Source organism: Falco rusticolus, chromosome 1, assembly GCF_015220075.1.
Source record: "Falco rusticolus isolate bFalRus1 chromosome 1, bFalRus1.pri, whole genome shotgun sequence".
NCBI classification, from domain to species: domain Eukaryota; kingdom Metazoa; phylum Chordata; class Aves; order Falconiformes; family Falconidae; genus Falco; species Falco rusticolus.
Window position 1 is genome coordinate 17,665,696 of NC_051187.1, and position 25,426 is coordinate 17,691,121.

Sequence of the window (25,426 nt, forward strand, 5' to 3'; positions counted from 1 at the left end):
AGTTTGACTTGCAAATACCCAAACGCTCCAGACAGCTTTACCGACACTTTGGTTTAACTGCGAGTAACAGGTACCTCCTACAGGCACCGCAATACTTTACAAAAACACAGAGCTACACAGGGAATTCTACCAACAAGCAAAACTTCCAAACCCTGGGGTGGTTTTCTGGCCACTGGGAACCCTCTGACCCATTCTACCATCACAGGCACTGCTACAGAACGGTGCTGACAAAACTCTTCACCCACGGGAAGCGATTTAAGGAGAATTAGCGGATTTTTTGATTTTTTCATGGGTTTCTTGTTACTGCTGCCACTTGAAAAATACCTTACAATTCTGTAATTCCTCATGAAATAAAGTCGGTGCTTCCCTGCTGGTCTGGTTTAGGGAAAGGCACTCGGTTACGGTATGATGGTGCCAGGCGTCAGCGCTGTCTCCTGGTCCATTTGTCGTTTCCTCTTGTACTAAATCCTGTTTTTCAGGGGCTACGGATCATCCTTCTGCTCTGCCCAGCAGGACCCTTGCCCACCACCACCGCAGTCTCCAAGTGCTGAAGTGTTTCAAGTGCACTAGGTGCCTGCCCCGGACTGGCAGGCACTGGAAAAGAGGATAACTGGACTATTTTCAAGCTAAATGTAAAATTTCTCAGATAACCAAATTTGCACACAGTCAGATTAAAACAGGAACACTGACCAGCAGTTTTAGTACTTGAAAATTTTATTTTCTCAAATGAGCACCAACACATATTGTAAATATGACAAACAATACGCCTCCCTCTAATACTGAAGAACTATATACAATGTACAAATACATGAAAAGGTGAAAACCAATTATTTGAAAACAAACAATTGCATTTATTACTGAAGCAAATGACCTGAAAGAATATGCCAAAAAAAAAAAATTAAAATAAGATCAAAGAAATAAAAGTATACACAATTTGTAAACACAAGAGCATCAATAGACAGGCTGGTATTGGAAATATCGTCCTTTAGTTTTGTCAGTGGGGAAAGCATTCCCGTTTCCTTATGAGAAACAAAACAAAGGATACATACAGTTTGTAACTATGAGAACAGCTTATTTGTGGTTGTACCTTACACAATGCCATTCTGCTTGCGTTTGAATATGTTGATTTTGTATTTTTTTTTTTCTGAATTCAAGATGATTTTGTTTCCCCTCTTCTGCTTATTCTTTTTAAACAGGATTCTGCAAAATCTACGCCTAACCTAATTGTTTCTAAGCATTTAATTTCTGAGGCCTCTCACGCGGTGAGAAGCGCTGCTTCCCACTGAGCTGAGCTCTGGTTCTCGCCGATCTGTTTACCCAACCAGGTGTCTGGGTGTCATCTCTTCAGCCTAGAACTGGTTCACGCGGAAACATGATGCTCCTCCCGAAACAAGGAAGTGCAGTGAAATGCATGATTAACACACTCTCACATACCAGTTAGAAGAACGCATACAGAGAAAATTCTCACTTGATCATCACAAGAACAACAGATTTCATTCGTAGGGTTTGGGTTTTTTTCTGTATATTTTTTTAAATCGTGTGCACCAAAAAAAAAAAAAGAGTATTAAAGAGCGTGCAACAGTTATTCAGCACTGAAAACAGCTCCTTGCTCAGCAAAACACAGTCCAGTGGTTTGTGCTGTTGGTCCACTTTGGGATAAACAAGAGACCCCATGAATTAAGAACGAAGAAGGGGGAGAAGGGGGGAGGTTGAAGACAGAAAAGAAAAACAAAAAAATGAACTTTACTGCCAAAGAGGTAAACTTTTACTCTAATTTGTTAAGTAGCAGCCTGGTTTAAAAAAAGAAAAAACAACAAACAAACCCAAACAAACAAACAAACAAAAAAAAACCCAACTCAAAAAGAAAACCAGGATCCATGTCCAAAGACTTTATGGTTTAGTTTAAAAACAATGACTAGTTAAAAATCTTCATCCTCCATCCCTGCTGCCCCCAAGCAACTGGCAACAGCATTTCAGAGGTTGCAGCTTATATTCAATCCTGTTTTCTAAGTCTCAGTATCTACTTCACTCCAGCCAATACTGGTGCAAGAGAATATTTCAGGACCAGATCCTACAAACCAGATCTCAGGCAAGTTGTGCCCAGATGGAGCCTACAGCTTTGCCAGGACTCGCTGTGGGAACACAAGCTGACACGGGGCTCAGGCTGCCGGATGGGACCTCCAGCACTGAGTGAAGGTGCTTCAGCACGTAACTCCAGGCACCGGGGTGCTCCCCGAGCGCCTGCAGCTACCTCCCATCTCACACTTCAGTACCTGCCTGCACCGCGGGCTGCTCTCCGTAACCTGGCCACCGCCTGCGCCGGAGACCAGTTCTGCCAGATGGGAGCGGGAGTGACTCCCCTCTCCTGCCAAGTCCAGAGGAAAAATGGATTGACTTAAGAGGAAAACGTATATGATGATTTTTGTTTCCCTTTACACATATTTTCCAACAAATACAGAAGGAAACAGCATCATTTATAAACAACAAAAAAGTGCTCTCAGGGAGGGGCTCTGAGAAAACAGCACCAAATATATTATTTTTTTTAAAAAAATTAAATATTATTTACAAAAGCATATTTCACAAGATAATGTTGTTTTTTTCTGCTTTGTATATATTATCATCTGAATATTTATTACAGGGATCAGGATTTCAAACCAGATAATCCACCAGAGCAAAACAATTTAAAACTTTCTCAAGTCTGAGCTTTGGGGTAGTCGGGGGTGATGTAAACTCAAGGATGCATGCAGCTTGCCAGAGACGAGCCTGCCGCATCAAAACGAAAAAAAAAAAGCGAAACTCGCTGCTGTCCCTATCATCTCGAGGATGTCACCCACAGAAAGCAGCGCCACGGGCACTCAGTGCTCTGCGTTCAGGCACTGCCTGCCCATGGGCCGCATCTCCAGCTCAGAAACCACGGTCCCACCTTGCTCCCCCCAGCTGGTAACAAACTGGCTACAGTCAACTCACAGGACCAGAGGGATGCAGACAGCGAGGTTCTTTGGTTGTGCTCTCAATGTATCGCTCTACGAGGCATTGGTTTCGCCTGCGCTGACTGCGGTAGCCGCTAGATACAGCTCTGATCATCCTGTCTGGTCACCAGCTCCCAATACTGTCATGCGTCTCAATACAGCAAGTCACAGATGAGTTAGAAGCGGACTAAAAAAAAAAAAAAAAGTCCTTCATATTTAATGGACACGTAGCAGAGAACAAATGCCAATGAGCTTCACAAGCCCATTTTTCCTTATCTCCCTGCACAGTGTATTAAAGTCACTCCGCAGAGAATTCTCTGGTTGTCGGGGACGTTCACAGGCACACATGGGGTTTTTTTGTATCAGGGCTTGAGGCCAGATTCTCAGCAAGTGTGAATCTGTGGGTGATGATGGGACAAAACCGATTAAAACCAGATTAAGATCTTGCCGTATTCAAGCTTAGACTGGTTGCCATTAAAAGCATAACCCCTGCGAAGAGTTAAAACCAGCCCGATCTGACGGATCATCATCCTTTCTTGTCCCAAATATACGGATAAACACATTTACATCTGGTAGCTCTCTGCAGTGACTGTTCTTATTTCTCAGAGCTGTCTTCTAGACAGGCCTACCTTTTATATTGCTTTTTAATAGGCAATCACTCTAAATACCAACATAAACCCATGAGCCCTTGTGTGCTCTTTTTTTTTTTTTTGATTTGGGGTTAAACACATGAGCCCTGTGTGCTCTTTTTTTTTTTTTTTTATTTGGGGTTTTGATTTTTTTTTTATTTGGGGTTATCTCTTACTTCTCCCAACTCCAACCAGACCCCTTTAAAGGCCACGTATCTGGGGAGACCAAAGAGCTCTTCAAAGAATGCAAATTACTTCCCATTAGTCAAAACCCAATAATTTGGGTCACCAACCAAAGGACAGGAAAATGGGACCAGGTCAGTGCCAAAGTCAACAAGACAGTGGGCACCGCAGAATTTTGGATTTCTACTAGATTTTTATCATCGAAGGGAATATGGATGATGGAAGCAGAGACCATCAGAAACGCAAGCTGAAGCAACTGTTACACAGCCACAGCAGCAAGGGTGAAGGCAGAAGCCACCTCCTGACCGGGCAGCCACAAACGGAGCCAACTCCATCCACTGCAGGAGCCAGGCCAGCCTCCAACTCACTTCTCTCCCCAAGGCTGCAAAGTGGTTCAAGAGAAAAAACAGCCTTTGCTTAGATGGGCCATCAGGTTTGGGTTTCTGCAGGACTCAACACATGAAGTTCCACCCTGGTCCATAAGCAGCCTCTCTGCCCACATCCCCTTCATTTAACAGCAAATTCCTTTCTCACCACCGGCCCTCCATCCTGATCCCCACAGCCGAGGCTCTCCTGGGGGTGGGGGCGAGCGACAACAGATTACAGCTCCAAAGCTTCGGTTTCATAAGGAGTTACAAACCCCTGCACAATACTCTTTCCTTCTGGATTAAGAAAGATTTCCCCCAATGGATTAACCTACTTGAAAGAATTCCACAAACAAAAAGAAAATTCACTCAGAGAGATAAAACTAATTCAGTTAAATAGTGTTGAGTTATGCACCAGATACTGGCTGGACTGTTGCAGAGCAAACTTCACATTGTCACTTACGTCTAATGCAGCTCCCCTCTCACACACGATGCCCCTTCCCCACCGACCACTTCAGGAAGGTCCGCAGTAATTACAATGAAAAAATTAAAATGGGAAGGACTTGTCCCTTGCAGTTATGATGCCCACATCTACCCCCCACGCCCCGCTTTAAACACCCAAGGCATAGACAATTTCAGGGGTAGCGGGAAGATGTCTCATTTCTTTTTCCTTTCCCATTCCCCCTGTGCCTGCAACAGGCTTCTGGGAGTGAGAAAAGGGGGGGGGGGGGAAGTTTTTGGGGAGGATACCTCATGGCTTGAAATATCCACCTGTGCAACACTGCTACAACCACCAGGCTCCTCTGCTCCCTCCTCTCCCCACTCTCACACAATTCCTCTGCCAGGCTCCACGAGCGGAGCTGACGGCTGGCGCCTGGGATTTAAGAAAAAGATTCTGTAACAGTATTTTGCTACTCGCACTTGTGAAGGATTGGTAAAAGACCCCCTGGGATGCTCGGTGGAGGCCTGGAAATCAAGGGGTACCATGTGTTACTACGTTTGTCCCCATCCTCCTCCATGCCATCTCCTCTTCCTTGCCTAGCACGTGCCTTTTTTACCCCCCTGTCATATCTTCTAAGCTGCAGCTCAGCCCCTTTGTGCCTTAAGTGGTTTTCTCCTCCTCTCTGAAGGGCTCAAGAGTCAGGATTTGGTTTCTCCAGCTGTGAGGATGCTCCCCACAGTTGTGCTCTGTTGGGATGTTCGACCTACCTACCCTGAAAGATGAGAAAAAGGAGAGGCAGGGAATCTCTCCAGCCTTCAGGTCCTCCACCCCCCCCCCCCCAAACAACGAGTTCATAAATGGCAAACAAAACACAGATTTGCGATTAGCTTGCGGGGGGAACTGGTTACGACTTGTGCTCAGCCGGTTTAGACTGAAGCTCCATCGACGGAGCAGGTTCTATGATTCGGAGAGAACGCAGCCGTGAGGTATTTTTCTGTCCATTTAGACAAGTAGATAGTTTCAAGCCTTGGTTAACCAGGACTTAAAGGAGAAGTACAGTTTCAACTTCTGATGACTTCCCTTTGGGCCCCGCTCCCCACCCCCTATTACCTTCTCCTGCCCAAAACTCAGGTCTTCCTCCCGCACCGAGACCTTCTGATAAAATGCCACCACAAAGCCAACGGCAGTTTGTACTTAAACATTCGTCAACATGGAATGGCTGTCGGGCATTCGGTGCATTCTCTTAGCCAACGCCAGAACAGAGAGAGAAGCAGCCAGGGTCAACTCACAAACAGATACAAAGCAAAGAGACAGAGAGACAGAAATTTAGAGGCCAGTCACCAATAAAGATGGAGAAGGGTGTGAAGACGCTCCCAAATTGCAGAGCCTCTAAATGCATGGAACCAAGCGTTCAGTCACTCTCTCACTCTTGGATATAATGTTCGGTTGGATGGCATTCTCTTACACGCTGGTAGGGCTGGGCTCTTTCCATTCAATCCCAGCCATTATCCTTGATCATGTGAGCTAGTTCAATGATGTATTTGCCTTCTTTATACTTCTGGCTGCTTTCAAAGGCGTGTTCCTAAAAAAAGGAGAAAGAATGAGATCAAGACAATATATCAAGACGATATTTGAAGGTAAATTCACAGTAACAGATCAGATCCAAGAGTGCTGGTACAAGTTTTAGCCTTGGCTACAGAGTAACACAGTCAAACTGTAGGTCCTCCTGTTGGCTTTCAGGAAAATTAAGTTAGAAGAATCTTAAATCCTACTTCTAGCTGTCTTTACAGGGGTGGAAAAAGAGCAATCGACACCACGCAGATGTGCAGCTTTCTGCAGGCCAACGGCAACTGCTCCTTGAACTATCATTTAGGAATCATCGGTGATGAAATCCACCTCTCTCTAGGGTGGTCTGTGGATTTATTGAAGTTTATTAAGAATGCAGAGGTCCTCTGATGAAACATGCTGTAAAAACGCTACTGTTGGGAATGAGATGCAATATGGTAAGTTCCGTGTAGAAATGGAGCTTCAAGCACCAAGGGATGAGAAGGACCCACTCTACACAGACATGTGCTTGGAGCTACAGAAACCCACAGCGCTTCAGCACTGCAAACTGAAGAAGTAAGGAAATCTATGGGATCCCTATGCAGGAGGGACTCCTGGTATTGAGGTTGCATCCTCAAAAACAGTTTCAGCTCTGCTCAGGTATTCTGTCTGCACGCATACAATGCATCTGAAAGAACATCGCTCTCTTGCTAGAGAGGCTCAGGCTTAGTGCTATATTTAGGAAATTTTGTATTTTGTTTTACAATAAACACAATTTATGTAATTAGTGTCCTTCTCCATTTGTGAGATCCGTGCTGTGCTTCTGCATGGGTTCCTACTGCATCAATTTTTGATGCTTTACTTTTTATAGCCTTTCAACTGATTTATTAAAGCATATTTCTGTCCAGAGGCCATGGATACAGTATATGTTTTCTTCAGACACTGGTCAAACTGTTTTGACAAACAAGTATGCTGCGTGCCTCCTGAAGCAGAAATTAGGATGTAACATAAGCCTTTATTTGAAGGTAATTGAATTTATGAAAAGCAAGAGACAGTAAACAGAAAAAGCTCATGTTCAATAGCATTTCCAGTGGGAAGGACACAGGATTAACAATATATGGATCACTATTGTTCTGATATCGTCTCAGAAAAAAAGACAGTATGAACAACACGACTGACTGAAGTTACCTTCATTTATGTTAAGTATCACTAAGGGACCCACCAACACCAGGCCCACATTGTATATTCTTCGTGAAGAAAGACATTAGCCATAACGAGCTCCTGCTCTGAAGGGATGCAGCAAACACAAAGCAGGTGGTGGGAAAACGGAAACACAGGAAGGAAAACAGACGTGGCTACAGACCAGAACCCACATTCCTGGTTCCCAAGTTAATGCTCTTTCCACGAGACCACATTACACACACACCTTCAGAAAGCGCTGCAGCAAAGATGCTCACAGAGGAAACAAATGATACTGATACTCACATATTTCCAACCCAGTGTGGTTTTGCAGTTTTCACAGTAAATATCTGCAACCGCATGTAATCCTGTTAATAACACCCGCTCCTCTGCAGGGCCACAGCCCACATTAACTCTGGGGAAAAAGGAGAGATGCTCCCTATTAGCGTGTCTTTCCACATCAAGACGCTACAATGAAGCTGACAGCAGTTTTACTGCAGTATTTGAAAACATAAGCAGGAGGTTTGGGATACCGAGTACCACAGCTGTGCCCAAAGCAAAGATCTCTTGTAGTCACAGAACAGAATGAAAAGGTAAAATAGGATTTTTATTCAACTAAAAATCCTATAAAGCTTTGAGCAGAAGATTAATAACATTCTAGGAAATTGCACTAATTATGCATTTGAGAAAGATTTTCATTTTCAAATTGATAAAATGGTACTTTTACTTTCCCAAATGGAAAACTGAAAAATGTCACTGGAATCAGCAGTTCTTCTGAAAGACATCCCAGCAACGATCTCACCAAAACTACTTTCAGTTATTGGGAAAATTATACTTCATTTCTCTGCTAGCTCTAAAAAGTAAGTTCATACTTAGCTATCATTTATTCTCTACGTTTACGAAACTCTGAGAAGAGAATGACTCATCCGTTAGCTCTTATTTCTCAATCTGATGAGAAAAACCTCCACCTTTTCCTAGCCGCTTATCTGAAACCTCAACATACAATCCAGTATGAATCAGTGCTATTTCCTGACTACTGCTATTTCTCCAACCATTTTCAGCAAGCTCCCAAGTCTTAGGCAGAGGTTTTCTAAAGGAAGACTATCCTTTTGTTTTCTTAAGCTTATCATAAGGGATGCAGAGGTGAGACGTACAAAGTTATACTCACACTGAATTGAAGAGGTATGCTCGTCCTTGGCTTCCTTGAAAGGACTGAAAGGCAAGAAAACAAAATTCAGTTGGCTGCTTGATAGAAATAAGGCTAAGGCAGGACCTGCCCGCAACGACTGCATTAATGGTAGTTATAGCAACTGTTAGTCAGGGCCTGAGAAACGCACATCACACATCGATACAGCCTCTGAGATGGAAGGGCACGCAGCGAAATGTCAGGAGATGAGCACTGATGAACGGAGGCCTTGTCCTGCAGATGGGAAGGGAGGAGCTGCCTCCACTTCTAACGCCTGCCCATTCCACAAGGTGTACTGGCAACCCACAAAGAACTTCACCTGGTGTTACCAGGATTTCCAGTGCTGTACAAGCCCGATGTGCTTTTCAAGAGTTAATCTGTTTTCTCTCTTCTATCCCACCAAGGCCTATTTTTACACTTTCACTTCTGTTTTTGAATTTCACACTACTGCCTCAACCTTACCTAACGTAGCCTTGCTGCCAAATACTGATTTGCATCTCTTTTCTGAAAACAAGGTGCTGATGGAGGCTTCCCATGGCACTGCCAGTTCTGGAACACTGCTGTTGCACTTGACGGCACATGAACTCCCCTTAGGAAGACTGCACAGATGGATGCTGGACTAAACTGAGAGACTGGGACCGATTTGTGCAAGGTGCTGTGCACACAAATACAACCTCTACTCTAGCAATTTTACCTAAGACCTTAACCTCGCTGAGGGTCTGCGAGCCTTCATATTCCCGCTGATGCCAGGGAGATCTTCATGACTGGATCTAAACATATGACAAAAAAAACCTGGGTAGAGATGAACATGGACAAGAAAGAACCTCATCGTAGCAAAACCACACCAGATAATCACCAGTCACAGCACATCCTCTCTGCCCCACTCTTCCTTGGGATCTTAAAGCATCACCACGAAAAGGCAGCACTCTGAAGACAGCAGGGCAATGCCAGTCTGGTAGGACACTCCAGGCAGCCAGGACACGTCTGAGAGCCAGCAGCCTCCATTTGTGTCAGTTCTGTAACATTATCCCATCACAGTGCCTCGCTTACAAGAGCTGGCTCACACATAGCAAGTGCTACCTGCATTTTTAATGTACTTTGACAAGCACACACTGAATTAAACATTTGGTGCTTATGAGCAAGAGCACAGTTGCTCTCTGTACACAAGCTACCTTATGGGATACCTCAGGGAATGTATGCACCAAGGGCCAAGGAGCTGGGAAAGTCAAATAGCAGCTTTTCTGGACCATTTAATCCTTTATTTTGCACCTTACCAGGAACCTTGGAATATGTAATGGTTTTCTCTAAAACCCCAACTTCTACAGATGAGTGATGATTTCAGACTAAATATCCTTAGAAGCAGGGGGAAAGAGAGTTTTGATAGAAAAGAAAAACATTCAAGGTTTTACCTCCCCATCCCATTAACACTGGTCATCTATTTAGTTAAGAGCCATCTAACCCTAGGGCAGCACAAATGTGCTTTTCCCACATCACATAAAGCAATCTCTGGCAGACTCCTGCCCTTTTCAGGTTGTCCCCTTCCATCATTCCAGCCCTAGGGATCACAGAATGGTTTGGGTTGGAAGGGACCTTAGAGATCCCCTAGTTCCAGCCCCCCTGCATGGACAGGGACACCTGCCACTAGAGCAGCTCGCTCCAAGCTCCATCCAACCTGGCCTTGCAGGATGCAGGATGCGCCCCACACCTGCCCAGCTGCTGCCTCATGGAGAAGCAAAGTCAAAGCCATGCCTGAGAACCTGCAAGCTTGCAGATGGATCTGGACACCATTTCTTACATCCACATACATCTGCATTAATCAACTGCCTCCGGCCTCCTCCGCACTGGGAAGGCTGCTGCATGTCTCCAGCTCATGGCCCTAATTCCCAGAGCTAGGGTATCAACCCACTAGCTCCGGCGACTATTTCTTGGATGCTGCCTGGGGTAAGAGCAAGCAGCTCTGGAACAGCCTGTAAGACGTTCTCTCCATCACGAGTCCTGTTCATGTGAAAGGCAGAGACAGAAAATTCACTCACCAGCAGGAGAGAACAAAACACATTAAAGGTGTGATTTGAAACTGCCCTGACAAAAGAACAAGTACAGCGTGTCACGGTGTATAGCCTGGTGCCCTTCTTGGTGTCAAAGTATCTTCCAGAATTAGCAAAGGCTCACTTGAAGATCCCAGTTGCAAGAACATATGCAAAAGGCTCCCTACCACAGAGCAGAGGCACCTCTGTGGGCAAACAGAACGCCCCAGGGCATGCAAGCAGGGAGCCACAGCCAGCCAGGAAAGCTGCCTGTGAGGTCTGCATGGCAGCAAGAGTCACCGCCTGGCAAAAAAAATTTAACTCGGTCCTGGAGGAGTGACTATTCTTCAGAGGAATCTGAAGCCTGATATTACTTGCCACCCAGGACACAGAAGAGCCACTCTGGATTCAGAGAGGACGCCCAAGGCATTTGGCTATCTTTTTCACTCAGACAAAAGCAGTGCCCTGAGGAATTTGGAAGGAATTAAATAGGACACATGGCTCAAGCATGTTTGTGTAATTGCATTTATTAGAGAAGCTTCTTCTAATCCTTCTGCAGCACTCAAGTTCTTTATTACTGTTATTGTCAGCCGGCTGATACTCCACATGCCAACTAGGTCTAGCCTGACTGCTACGAAACACACAGACTGCGTTGTTTCAGCATCCCGTGTGGTAAAGTAGGAACCAACACAAAGCTGATGCCCCCCAGTCCAGGCCAGACCCTGGCAATGCTCTGCCTTGCCACAGCAAACAGCAGGGGCATCGGCTGTCCACGCTGCAAAGGAAGGATGCCAGCCTGGAAGGATGGACTGTGGAGGGGTACAGAGATGAAACAGGAGGTCTCACAGCAACATGCGTGCCATCAAAGCAAAATGAAAGCAGATGAGGCTTGCTAACCATCCAGTCCTTCCCACTAAATACTTTTCCATAAACACCAAAGTGACTAAGTTTGCCAATAACAACAACCATGGGAGCAATGTTTTTATTGGTACAGAAATAGGATTTTCCATTACTGCTGTACAAAGGCCTGTCTTTAATAAACAAAACCAAACCCATCAGCTTTGTGTTCTGGGCTCACTGGACACCATTCCAGCCCACTCCCAGGGACAGTAGCATCCTTTCAGAGGTGCCTTTCCTTCCAGCTCAAGCCAGTGCTTTAGGGTATCTAAGGGCAGTAATTGTAAAAACCATCAGATTAACTAACTCCTGCCCAAGCAGAACTTTTCAACGTACCACTGCTCAGCTTTCAGTGCTGCCGCCTGTCTTAAACATTCACCCTCCAGCTAGCTAAGGATTCAGCAAGTCATATAAAAAGAAGTGAGAGAAGTCTGGCAACCACCTCAGGTTCACCTGGGCATCTGCCCTCTTTAAGACTAAGCCAAACCTATCTTTACAAAGGTAGCACAGGCAGGTTTTATCTGGGTGTTGGAACCTCAGCATTTTCTGGAGATGTTCCTTCTCTTCTGGCACTCCAGAAAAGCTGGCACATGCTGTAATGGGCACTATGAAATCAGAAGAAACAGGTATATTTATACACAAGCAGATGTTCTTTTCTGTTTGGTTGTTTTTTTTTTAAGAAACACACAAAGAGATTTCCACAACACGCTTGTTTTCACTGAACAGTGACAGTCAGCAGTAAAACCTATGTTCTCTGCTGTGCATTTTCCCTGTGTAGACATTTTTGACACACATTCAAAGGTGTATCTCACACGCAAACTTCTAAATCCAGACTTCTTATTCTCTAAAACAACAGCTCCTGGCATCACTTCCCAGCTAAAAGCAATGGAAAGGATTTTTTTGTTGTTGTTTCCCACTGAAAGCCCAAGCACATATTTTTCTCTGCACTGCTAACGCTCAGTGTCTGGCTGGAAACACATCTGGATGTGCCAGCAACAAAACTCTCCCTCCCCATCCTGCCTGAGCACACAATACAAATGTATTAATTAAACACAATACAAGCTTTTGAGATGTGCAGTGCACAACAGCTTATTCCTCCTGACTCCTCACGTTCAAAAAGCTTCCCTGCTCCTGGGTGCTCTGCTCAGCATGGAGGCAGCTCAGAGCTGCAGGGCTCGAGGAGTGCTGATTTGAGTAGCCAGGTGGGAAACCACAAGCCTGGAGTCAGCTCTTTGGCTGCAGATCCTTGCCTGCTGAGCTGTCTCTTGTTACGGCAGAAGCTCCATGTTAAGATGCCTTTGGCAGCTGCTCTTGGTTTAAGAAGTTCCTATCACCCAATTTACAGACACTCATTGTGGCCCCTTCAGCTGTGCTGATTCCAAATTAGGTCTGTGAAATCATTATTTTTAAGGACAAATACTTCAGGGGGGGGGGGTGGGGGTGTTTGAGGGAAATAGCTTTCTCTCCTCGTACCATATCATGGATCCAGTTTAAAGCGCAATCACCCAGACGACTAAATAATCACAGTATGGGGGCAGACACAAGTTGTTCAGAGTAGGAAGGTCTCAAAACGAAATTTGCTGGCAAAGAACCACAGTGCAGAACTGCAGCTCTAGTGAGAGACAGGCTGCGGGATAGGGAGCTTGGGTTTCACAGACGCTGTTAAACCAGATCTGCCGCAGAAGGAAGCGTTACCACGCAGCCAGCATCGAAGTGCCAGCTCCTTTGCGGCAGACATGTTCTGCTCACTAGAGACAAACTCAGCCTGCAAGACTCGAAGTTGAATCCTTATATATTCAACACCCATGACCTTGGGAGCTGTCATTTTGGTTTAGTCCACTTGTTATATTCTGGCATCGATCCAAAGCGCTGAATCTACCACTCTGAGCAAGCCGCAGAGCCGCCCTCCATGGAGCGACAGCACGCAGCCGGCCAACACGCGTGCAGGGGAGGGCTATGCCCCTCCATCACTCCAGCCCGTCTCACCTTCCACCTGCCTTCCCACCACCACCAGACCTTTGCACTTGCACATTCCCGTTACTGGCGACTGCTGGAGACACGGAAGGAAATTTTTACATTCCATCAGTACAGCTAGGGAAAAGCACGAATCCTGAATGTGCTCCAAACACGCCTACACACCATACCCCTTTTCCCTAGTACCTACAGCTTCTCATTCACTGCACAGCCCACTCAGCAGTTCCACACGCTGAACAGATGACAGGATTAATACCCCAAGTCTTTGTGACGACATCCAACGATAGGCTAAACACAAAAAGAGCTGGCTGGAATCATCTGGAAAAATAGGAAGCAGTTGCCAGGACTAAATGGCTACACACTGATGCTTGTTCTTTGCAGACTGCAGCGGAGAAAACCCCCACTTACCTATATCCAGCTGGCAGCCTTTTAACAAGCCAATAAAACAAAAATGAAAAGGCATCCAGTCCCAAAGAGGTACAAGAGGAAAAAGGAACAGAATGTGCCCCTCCACGCCGTGCTCTTGAAAGCTATAAAATATTCTCACTGCGAGGATGCAAACAGGAGCAGGGGGACCAAAGCCACTGCCGAGATCAAGGGCAGCTGGCACGTCTGAGGCAGTGCAAAACGGTAGCACCAGGAGAAGCAAAATGACCACAGCCATCTGGACTCTTCAAAAAAGGGACGTGTTTTCTGTGCCTGTGATATCCCCAGTGGGGCAGAGCAATTCAGTGAGTAAGAGAAACAGTATTATGAACTCCCAGGTTTAAGAGGTACTGAAGTCTGCGTGAGAAGAAGTCACCCCGTGATCTGTTCAGAGATGACTCTGTTATCACTTATTTCACACCTACATGTACAACTTTTGGTTTTAAGTTACTACTGTCATTTGCACAACACTGACTTTTAAGATTTATCTATCCTTGCTGCTGATTTAACCCTTAAACATTTAAGGATGAGATTTTCTCATAAAATACAATTTGAGTAGGGAGAGGAGACCCTGAAGTGTAACCAAAGCACGATGTCAATCCAACTGGAGGGCAGACGAGTTTGCATATAAACATACGCTCCAAAACACAGGCTCGCTTCACATTAATCCCATTTCCCTCTAGCACTTAATCCCAATTCCTGTCAGCTGCTACCCCACCTAACAACCAACGTCACACCGAAAGCTCTGCCGTAATGGCACCTTTCGAGCCCTATTCATTATGGCAATAACGATTTGATTAAAAAAGGGCAATGTGTTCCAAGGAACCGCTGTGCCTGCTAAAAGCACGAGGTGTACGCTGACCCTGTGAGGAGGTTACCTGTGAGTCACTGCGCACTGGGAAGAAAGTTGGGAAAATGTAACTATGAAAATACCTGCTGCAGATGCTAGGGTCTGCCCTAGGCAGCACGAGCCATTTCAACCATCTACTTGCATCATACTCAAGTATTTCCCAAAGGAGCACGTGTTCAGTTACTTGGTTCCTGTATCTGCACAGCCTACAGAGACCTCCTCAGGGTTCGTTAATTCCACCTTGTTCTTCCTCACAGAAGGGACAGCCAATGATCAGATTAAACTGAGATTCAATTTTGCTCCGATTATGCGAGATACAGACCCACGTCAAGGGAACTGGTTACATTATTCCACCTCGTGCACAGATGCGACCTTACCCTGTTCCAACTGCATTCCTGAGTTTTAATTGAGTTTTAACATGGGTTCTTAATGCTATTTAAAGCCCAAAGTCGATATGGAATTAGTGGACCAAACTCATCTCTGAAGTAATTCAATTAATTCAGCACGGCCTTACTCCCCAGCAGTTTACTTTGGTGTGTGAATACACAGTGAATAACTACCAGTCTGCCGTGCTCCATCCTAGGCACAGCTATGTCTGAGCAGTTTTACACCCTGTTTATGTCTCAGGTTATGTAGTCGGTGAGAAGGAAGGTGCGCAGACCAGAAAGACGAAAGATGTTACTACTTTTTTATTATTATTCTGATGGAAGGTGTTATTACAATTTTTTATTCTGTCCCCTGGCAGCAGCAGGCGTTCATTCAACTCCCTCGTTCCCTCCACACCCGACACAAGCCAGGACGAGCCATGTTTCTGCTACGAGCCTTTTGTCCTAACAGGAACCAACTCAGCACTTTCACCGCACAGGATAGGTGGGGACAGGCTGCAGCCAGACAGTGCAAAAGGTCCAAATACACACCCGCAAAAATACCAGCAGGCTATCCCGTTGGCATCACCTCCACCTCCGTGGAATGAATCTTCTGCTGCTTGGAACAGGCTGTATGGTCACGCTGTCGGAGAAAAGGTCAATGTAATGGAACAAGTTATCAGTGACTGAAGAACCTCATGCTTCTGCTACATCCTACTTTAGCAGGGAAAGCATCGATTCCTGCTTCGTGTGTGAGAGGAGAACCTTTACCCCTTGGAACCGTTTCACGTTGCAGAAGCAATGCTGTGTGAGCTGGGTCCAAGTCCTCTATCCTGTGCCACAACCAGAAGAGACTGAAGGACAGACTTTCCAAACAGGCTGAAAGAATTTAGCTGTCACCTCCAGCTAAAGCCATCTTCAGAGCTACTTCAACCTCCAACAGCCCTTTAGTGTTCACAAAGCTTTCACATCACAGACTCTGCTGTGCTCTGAATGAAATCCACATGTTCCACTGCTACATGTCAGTCTCCCCACTCCCCATCCTTAAAATACTCAGCTTGGTCCAAAATCCAGGCAAATTTAAGTAATAGTTGATTTTTAATATTTGTTTTAAATAAGGACTTTTTTGTTCATTTAGTTTTGTTTTTTAAAGTGAGATTCTCTCATCTTTTCATGTTTCTAGGACCTGAAACTAAGAAAAATCAGCACTGTTCACAAGACTTCCAACAATGCTAAGAAAAAAGTATCATGCACCACGAGAGGTCATTCAGCCCACGCTCTGCAGCATTATCCCGCTAACACCAATGCTGCTCGGGAAGATGGAAAACAAACCAGCCCGTACAGATGCCCGATCCCATCAAAAGCAAGCCATGAACGCTGCTCCATCCTGTTCATTGGAGCGGTTCTCCACCACGCGTCAGCACAACGCGAAGGTGACACCAGTGCTCGGATGGGGCTGTGTTGCTCCCAGGCAGACAGGCTGTACAAACTGATTTAAATGGGTCAGGATCCAGGAGCAAATTCCCAGTTATTAATTCATGTGTCACTATGACTGTCCATTATCACCAGAGGGGAGAACAAGAGATTTCTTTCAAAGGGAAATTTTGTATTGCAATTGCAGAAGTGAGATCTCCTTGGAAGCTTTGCAGTTAATGAAGATCAGTATTTAGGGAAATACAAATTGCCTGAAATGGAGGGGTTTGTTTCTCCTCAAGTGCCTATATTTCTAACACAATTTTAGGCTCCACACTGCTAAGCTAAAGCCTGAGCAAAGTTCTATAAAGCATGTCAATATTCAGAAAGTAGTTGCAAGCTGCTCTGTCCCCTTCTCCCTCCAACACGCCTGGCAGGCTGCCCTCCGGACTTTGACTCAGTTCAAGTGCAACACTGTTAAGTCTCATCATGTTATCATGAGCCCCGCGCTACTCAGCCTCCTCATTAAGCCCTGGGCTCCTGGACTCTGCTCTTATTTATTTTTAAATGTGTTTCTAGCCCACAGACTTCAAAGTGAAGTTTCAAAATATGAACGCTACAGGCGCAAACAACTGAAGGCAAATAAAAAATACACTAAATTTATTACTTCTATAAAACTTCATAATATTTTGGGGCTTCTCTTGTAATGTTGATGGTCTCCGGCTGCTGCTGCTGTTGTGCTTCAAGACTTGACTTTAAGATGAAAAAGGATGGAAATACTCTGGGAAACAAAGCCAATGCAGCGTTTACTTTTAAAAGTAATTACTATGAGTTATTTAGGGGGCACACAAAACCAAAGCAGCTTCAGGAGGCAGATCCCTCTCTTCTCTGCAGCCCAAACAGGGAGGATAGATGCATGTGACTGAGCCCTGCAGCCCACGAGAGCAGGGAGCACAGGTACTGCACCAGGGAGCAAACGCTCCTTTCCTCTCCTGTTCAGCCACCGTCCACCAAAGGAAAAATCCATTCCAGCATTAACACAGCACTGGGCAGACCAGAGGAAGAAGGGCCACACAGCTTCTGCGAGCATGGATGGCTGCCACGTGGCCCCACTTCAGATGATGAATTCACAATCTAACGGAGGTCTGGCAGATTGGAAGGGAATTTAGCATCAAGTTCTTTGACCAGGTGCAGTCATCTTCTCGTGGAGTTTATGCTTCTCCTCCATTTCTCCTGCTGCTCTTGGCTGCCAGGGATCAAAGTGCTGTGTAATACACATGTATAGCACAGGTAAAACTCTCTTCTGTCTCATGGGAAACTGAGCCCTTTTGGGGGACAGCTAGAGCCAGGCTTTTCTAATTATCTCCATCATCTTCTGGAAGCACACATGTATTGACACCAGACTGCTTAGCCAGGCAAAAAGAAGAGCAAATGCATTGCCCAAGAAGCATTTTTAACCCCACAGGAAGAGGGAGTGTGGATAAAGGGTAGGCATGTCTTAGAGAGCTGCTTCACTTCCCACACAGAGCACTCCAAATGATAAGCTAAAACATCCCATGGAAGCAATACTGGATTAACAAGAGGAAGCCACAAATGCATGTACACAGAAAGACCACAAATTAATTTCTGCTGGACAGTAACTAGAAGACCACTTGCATCAGAAGACCAACATCTACCCAACATCAAACCAAAGAAAACTACCAAGGTCTGCCTGCTGGCAAAAGCGATGTTTATTCACGTGAAGTGCGCTGAGCTCCTTCCAGGAGCACTGCTGTGAGGGCAGCCATCTCCCACATCCCATGCCTGAAAGGAGATGGTAAACTCCACCTTTGCTGTCTGATCTCGGTGACACGGGACAGAAGAAGGAAATGAAAATCCACGTCTTCCAGGTTTTCATGCTGGGCCCCGGGATATACTGCTGGTTAATCCTGATCCTGCCACTTCCAAGGCCTCATTCCCAACAGACACCAGCATTCCCAGATCTGCAGGAAGTTCAAGGGAGTTGAGATGACTTTGGCACCTCTGGCACATAAGTCATTGGTGACACCCACTCAATGCAAGCCTTTACGTTTTGATATGTAGAAGGGCAATATGGACAGAAGTATTTTATTTGCTGTGGAAAAACTACAGAAAATTACAACAAAGCCCAGTGGCACCTTCCTGGATACACAGGGAAGGAAAATGCATTTTATTCTGGTGAATCTGCAATCGCTACAGCAGCAGCTGTGTGGTTTTTCTCCCATTTTTGAGTGCTGCTGTCTTCCTGGAGGTTGATGCCAGCTTAAAGCATCTAACAATCAAGTCATTTTAAAAAGAAGTGGCAGGGGGAAGGGTAAAGCTCTTACTTTCCACATTTATTATTGCTACTGCATGGGTTTTAGAGATAAACACAAGACAGAACTGGGACGGAAGATGGAAACTGCTAATGCAACAAGTTATTCAATTAGCCGCACAATAGTGACTGTCCATCTATCAGTGGAACACTGCATTCCATTAACACAGCCGGTAAGCTCACAATAGCACTAATGCTGACAATGAGAGCAGACTTGCTTTTCAGCAAAAGCAGATCTGTCCAGGGCAGCAGCTCTTCCCTGTTCCTGGACCAGATCCACTGCAGTGAGATGAAACCACCGTATGTACACCTTACTGCTGAGAAGGTTCATCAAAAGTTACCCTTCGTTGCTTAATCTGTTGCCTGAATTCTGGATGTTCATCTCTACTATAAAACAAGCATGGTGGTACTGAAATTTATTTTATTACTGTGGATGTGCCCTCTATGGAAACTGAACAAAAATGTGTGCACCAGAGGACAAGTCCCCCGACACTGAGGTGTCCCAGCCACACCACCGTGCAGGATGGGCCTCACGCAGATTCAAAGCAGACCACATACACGTGTACACACAGATTCAAAGCGGACCACATACATGTGTGCCCACGCCTGCATTTCTCCCCAGCCTCCCCTCTCAGAGCTGGGCTGGAACAGAGGTGCTTATACTTGAAATACTCTATAAGCAGCTAACCTTAATCTGATCTTAATTCACTCCTTCCATGGCAATCACTGCTGAAAGGAGAGAGATGACTGGAAATCTTCGAATTCCAGGTTTCAGGTAAAGACAGTCTCAGTTTCTACCTTTGTTATTGCTACTTATTCTAACAGTTGTGATTTCCATGCAAACACATCACGTATTTTAAGGGAGGAGAGTCTGGGTACAGTTTGTGTGCTTGAGCTTCATTCCTCCCATTTCAGTTCTGCTGGATGAGAAAAACTGTCAGGCCAAACACCTCTGATAGATGGACGCCGAGGCCCCTCTCCAAGAGGGGCCAGACTCCTAGAGATCTGCTTCGTGCTGGCAGACGTTAACAGCTCCCCTAAAGCAGATGTGACGCCCTCTGATAGCATTTCCTGCTACTATAAAATGAGACTGCAATAGCAATTATCTCAGGACACTCCTGAGAAGCCAGGGTCTTCTCCCCGAGAGGCAAGAGGTGAAAAATCCACACCTCCCTCCGCACAGCCCCCACCCTCATACGCACATTTGTCTAAATTACCAGATTAACCTAGAGGTCTCAGAGTTGTGAAACTCATATCTGTGCTTTCCCTGGGCTCATTCTCACAACGGTAAGTCAGATTACAAGTACACACCTGCATGGGAAGCTCCTAGGGCAGCTCACCCCACCAGCAAGCCTTCGAGAGCCTGCTGGCATTTCCCCCCTCTTCCAGCCGCAAGGACCAACAACTGAAATACCCCGCGAACCCAGGAAGGCTCAGACCTGATCAACTCCATGCTCCAGTTGTTCAGGATTTGCAGCAGTTGCAGCAAAAACCCTGATGATTCACTGTCCTGCGGCCCTGGCAGTTCCCTGGATAATAAATGGGAACAATATTTTATTTATGCCCAGGTCATCAATTCTAAGGCAGAGGAAGCAGCAGATGAAAGGAGAGTTATTTCCATAAAGTAAGTGATGGATTAGAAAAATCCATTTTTACCCTGTCCCCCCTCCTTGACAGGGAATTCTAAACCCTTTTGAGTTATTACCTTTTTCCTCCTTTTTTGGAACAGAATGAAATATTTTAAAATCACACAGCAATTAACTGCTGTATAAACACAATTACACAAGGAGGTACAAATTACCCTGGGCTTACTCTATTAAACAACCACATCCTGACTAAGTAAGAGGCCTGATCCTGACTGTCTTCAGATCCCGTTACAGACAGTAGGAACCGAGGGAGCACAGCAGCTTGTAGCATAAGCTCCAGAGGAAGCAATTACACAGGACAGACGTAATTTAGGTAGCTGTACTATGGAATAGATACTACAAATACATACCATGCACCTTAGATTTCATATCCTGAGTTTTTCCTGCAAAGGGCATTTTTGTTTGTTTATTCCCTCTCAAATAAAGGCTGCTCAGAGCTGCTGACAGGTACTCAAATAACAGCCTTCGGGTCCCGCTCTCCTCCTCCTCCCTGCTGGAACAGAGGCCAGCAGCAGCAAGGCCAGCAAACACCAAGCTGTCTAGTAAAGGTCCTGAGGGTGAGCCTGACCGCAAGAGTTCATCTCTGCCTGATCAGTGCTCAATCTCTCAAAGTGCTGAAGGAAAGGGCTCCCGTTTCACAGCTCTGACGACACGACACGTTGTTCTACTGAGAACTGAAGTTCTCTCAATCCGCATTTAATTTTTAACCACATGGAAGCCAAAAGCTACAAGATCCCTTACCTCAAGTTCACAACAGTGAAATGGGAAGCTAAAAAACTGTAATGACTTCTCACAGAACTGCTTTGCTCTTCATCACTTACAGCTTGAACTCTAGCAAAACTTGCAATTAAGAGCAAGCTCCGAGTAATAGCTGGAAGTGGCAATTCATTAGGGAACAAGAGCTGAAAAGCAAGATCCAAAAGCTACTGGACAGCTTCTAGAAACGTGCATAAAATTGGTAAACCTGGTGCATAAAGAGCTAACAGCAAATAAATGAACAGAAGCTTACTGTAGAGTGCTGAGCCAGTAAGACTAACACAATTATGAAATGCACACGCTGTAAAGATGTTACTGCTGAGTCTGGACAATGAGCCCACCTCCCTTTCCATTCCTGAAAAGATGTTGAAACACTAAAGACGTAGAAGAGAACCACAAAAATCACACAGAACTGGAAAAAACAACATCATACCATGACAAAGTTGAATCTGTTTAGCCTATCGAAAATTGATCAAGAGTGACCTTGGTTACTGTATACCACAACCTTTTGTAGTGAGAGAGAGTAGGTACTATAGATCTGTTTCATTAGCAAAAGAAATAATGGCCAATGACAGGAAGCACAAGCAAGACAAATCTAAATTCAAAGTCTCCGATTTTTAATAGTAAGGATGATTAACCACTGGAAAAAATGACCGACGGGGTGCAGTGAATTTTCCCTCTTGAAGTCTTCAAATGAAGAGTAAATGCTTTTTCTGAAAGACATGCTGTTACCGTGATGAAATCTGCTGGCCCATGCTCTAGAGGAGGTCAGATGTGATAACTCCTCCTGGCCTTACGAGTTCATTACCATGAAGCTGGGAACTCAAATTCATGTTTGGAAGAAACAAGATCTACTTTTAGAGCAAGAAGAAACCCCACACAATGAAAAATAAGAACTTTACCCATGAAAAAGAGAATACTTGCCTCACCCCACACAGGTTTTTTTTCCTATGATGGAACTGCAGGATTTTCACTTGACTAGTCTTGGACACTTACTAAATGCCTCTTTGTTTTTCCATTAAATTTTTGAAACAACCACATCATAATTCTAGGATTATTGTTTTAGCTAGTGTGCATGTTTTCCCCACCCAGCAAATAACTTCATGTCTTCATGGCGAACTGACGTACAAGTATCAGCTAGTTCATGAGAACTAAAGCACGAAGAACATTACACACTGCCTTGCCCCCACATACTAAGAAAAAAGAAAAAACCCAAACAAACCAAAAAGCCCAACAGTTGCTCCTTACTTCACCTACACATGGTGCATCAAATGCTTCCAAGCAGCTGAATTCATCCATAACATATTGAAAGCCAGAACCAAAGTTTCAAATTCCTTTAAGATCCAACCAGCTGCAAGAAGGAGCGAAGTCTGCTGCTTTCAGCGTGCTGTAAAGCTCACCGAGAGGCTGTTGGACCAGCAAGCTCAGGCTCCAGCAGTCTGCTAGCCAGGGAAGCAGCTAAGGCCACGACGACTGGGAGCAAGGTTTGCTTATATACCTTGCAACTCCTGCCTCAGAAGATAGAAGAGAGCTTCTAAGTGTTCCCTAGCTAACAATCCAACCTCAACTGAGAAAGTCAGGCAACACAATTTCTCTACTTTTTCTAAATTCTCTGTGCTGGAGGAGCTGCAGCCTTTTGTGTTGAAGGATTTCACATTCATGCTCAGTAAGGGTCCCATGCAGACATCAAAGGAAAACATTAAAACTTCCTCGGCAAGCCTTAGGCTAACTTCAGAGGATACATCACTGCATAATGTTTAGCAGTTTGATCACAGTAATTCATGAAAAAAAGAAACTGCAGGACGCCCACAAGACATTCTCTACATATTTCCATAATCAGGGACATTTCTGCTGAATTACTGTTCACATAGCAAAAAAAAAGTCAGCAACCAAGACACTAACATAGCTGTGCTTGGCCTGCATCTTTCTGCTCCTGTTCCTGTCCCTTTTTACTGGACACCAAGTACATATGATTTCAAACAGAAAAGGCTGACAAAGAATTTGCATAGCACAGAGTAGGTAGAAACCAGCACTGTATGTGCCACTTTGAAAAGGAGAGAAGATGCTGTTTACACTGTTGAATGGCTGTTCCCCCAGGCCCCACTGAAAAATGGTGTGAAAGGCACATTTCTCAAGAAAAGCTCCTCTATCTCCTTCCTGGGGAGGTCTAGCCACCACTGATTATCGGATATGTATTTCTCCTAAACACTCTAAAAAGCATGGGATGTCATGCCTGGGAAGGATAAATGTAACAAGGATCTTTCACTTAATTTTTGGCAATTGGAAGGCATTGAAAGATGCTTTTCAACTACAGTCTCCTGGCATGGTATTTTTGTTTTTACAGTAAAGCCAAAGAGAATTAGGACACACTGTACTAATCTGTAAGAGCAGAGAGTACCTGCTCCAAAGCTTTATCTTCCAAGCAGACTGGACAAAACAGCATCATTTCAATTGTACAGGTGAGGAAAGGAGGAACAAGGACATTAAGTGACTCATTCAAGGTCACACAGGAATCTGTTGCAGGCCAAGGCTGAGTTCCCAAAGTCTCAGTCCTTTTAGGCACTGGAAAAAGCAATGAAACAAGAGTATGTATTAAATTTGGCACAGTTTTTTAAATGATGCATTGCTACAAGGGAACAAGAACCTCCAATCATGCTAACCCAGACACCAAAGGAACATATGAAGGAAAACTAGTTACTCACTCCACCCAATCTATCTGATCACCTTATATTTCCTAAGTTAATAAGACCTTTCTTGGCCAGACGATCCAACCCACAATTTAGATCTTATTACAAATCAGACATACTAAACCACTTTCTCCCTCCGGCTGCAGAAGATGAAAGGCCAAGCAAGCAAGGCAACATTTGGGTAACTGGCTTCATGTAACAGCGCTGGATTTTCTTAAAAGCCTCGGCATCGATTATTTTCTTTAAATAGCAATGGCTTATTGAGAAACCTTCTATCCATTTTAATGCACACGGTTTTCTCCTTCAGTAGAAAAGAAAGCAAAAACTGCCCTGCCAAGCCATATTTGTCAAAGAGTTTCAGATACCCAGTCCTGGCAAAACACTTTGAAGTCAGAGTAAGTTAACACTGGTGCTGAAGCGCTAAGAGGGGAAACCTGGAGATGAAGAGGAAATAAAGTATGGCCTGACACAGAACAATACTGGGATTCAGCTCCAGCCTGAGCCAATTTCAGCCAACAGCACAGGCCAGTGGTGCAACTTGTATGTATCCAAAGGAGCTCAAAGCTCATGGCATGCAAAGCAGCACAGCTCTCATGTGGTCTCTGCACAACTCGGGGCAAAAGGAATAAAAGGAATTAATTTCATCGAGCCAAATCACCAACACCCTACTGTTACATAAAAGCCTGTTTTCTGGGGAATGTTTCCAAAGATGGTGTCATTTGGGCTGTTTTGATTAAAGTGACATAGGTTCAAGATGAGATACACTGCAGACTGAGAAACACTCCGATTTGACAAAATCTCCCACTCCCTCTTCAATCCTCATGGCACTTGTTTCTTCCTTCCATTTGCCACATTTTCATATGGAAAACAAGTATGACAATTGCACTGCCTGGTTCTCAGATGCTAATATAAGGCTGTGATGAAAGAACTGCAGAAGGCCTTGGGGAGATGTTTAAAACAACTCAGATAAAAAGATGACTATTTAAGTTTGCCTGGGAAAGTTTCTACACATATTGGAAAACCCTTGAGGCAGGGACTGCCCTTCTGTTCTCAGTTTATAGCCAGTTGTACAAACTATGATTGCACAATTACTTTTATAAAGTTTTCAATTATACAAAGAACACATCTTACTAAGGTTTAAAACTGAGAAATAAAACCTAAAACCCCAAACCCGTTGCATTCAAGTTGCATGACCCGCTACTGCTCCATCAGCAATCCAGTCCCAACACTTTTTTACAAATTTACACCACAGTCTACACTGAACTTTTAGAACAAGCAGACACAAGCACCACAGTGCACCATAGTTAATACTTCCATGATTCAATACACATAGCCTCATTGGGCTTTCATACCTTCCCTCTTGTGTCCGTATTTTAACAGTCAGCATTCTTGGGCAGTTTCTGCATGTCTCAACGGCTTAGAAACTCAAATTCCACACCGTCTGCAGCACTGGCATTCCCCTGCTGGAAGCTACTTACCTGCAAAGCTGGCTGCATTGCACAGTGAACCAGAAGAAGCATGAACGTGGAACAAGGAGGGGAAGGAAGCATCAAAGGTG

At 44.8% G+C, this 25,426-nt stretch overlaps 1 protein-coding gene across 8 annotated transcripts in view; it reads right to left on the minus strand.

Annotated features, from left to right (window-relative positions):
- Positions 1-696: 696 nt before the first annotated feature.
- Positions 697-25,426, minus strand: part of YPEL2 (yippee like 2) — a 39,635-nt gene continuing 14,905 nt past the window's right edge. For 6 of the 8 annotated variants that reach the window (XM_037371909.1, XM_037371944.1, XM_037371919.1 and 3 more), the window contains 3 exons: positions 8,481-8,524; positions 7,619-7,727; positions 697-6,170 (listed from right to left, as the gene is read on the minus strand). In XM_037371909.1, coding sequence (XP_037227806.1) covers positions 6,081-6,170; positions 7,619-7,727; positions 8,481-8,524 — 243 coding nt within the window. In that variant the 3' untranslated portion in view covers positions 697-6,080. The remainder of the gene's footprint in view (positions 6,171-7,618; positions 7,728-8,480; positions 8,525-25,426) is intronic. The other 2 variants (XR_005101634.1, XR_005101635.1) reach the window with 2 other exon arrangements.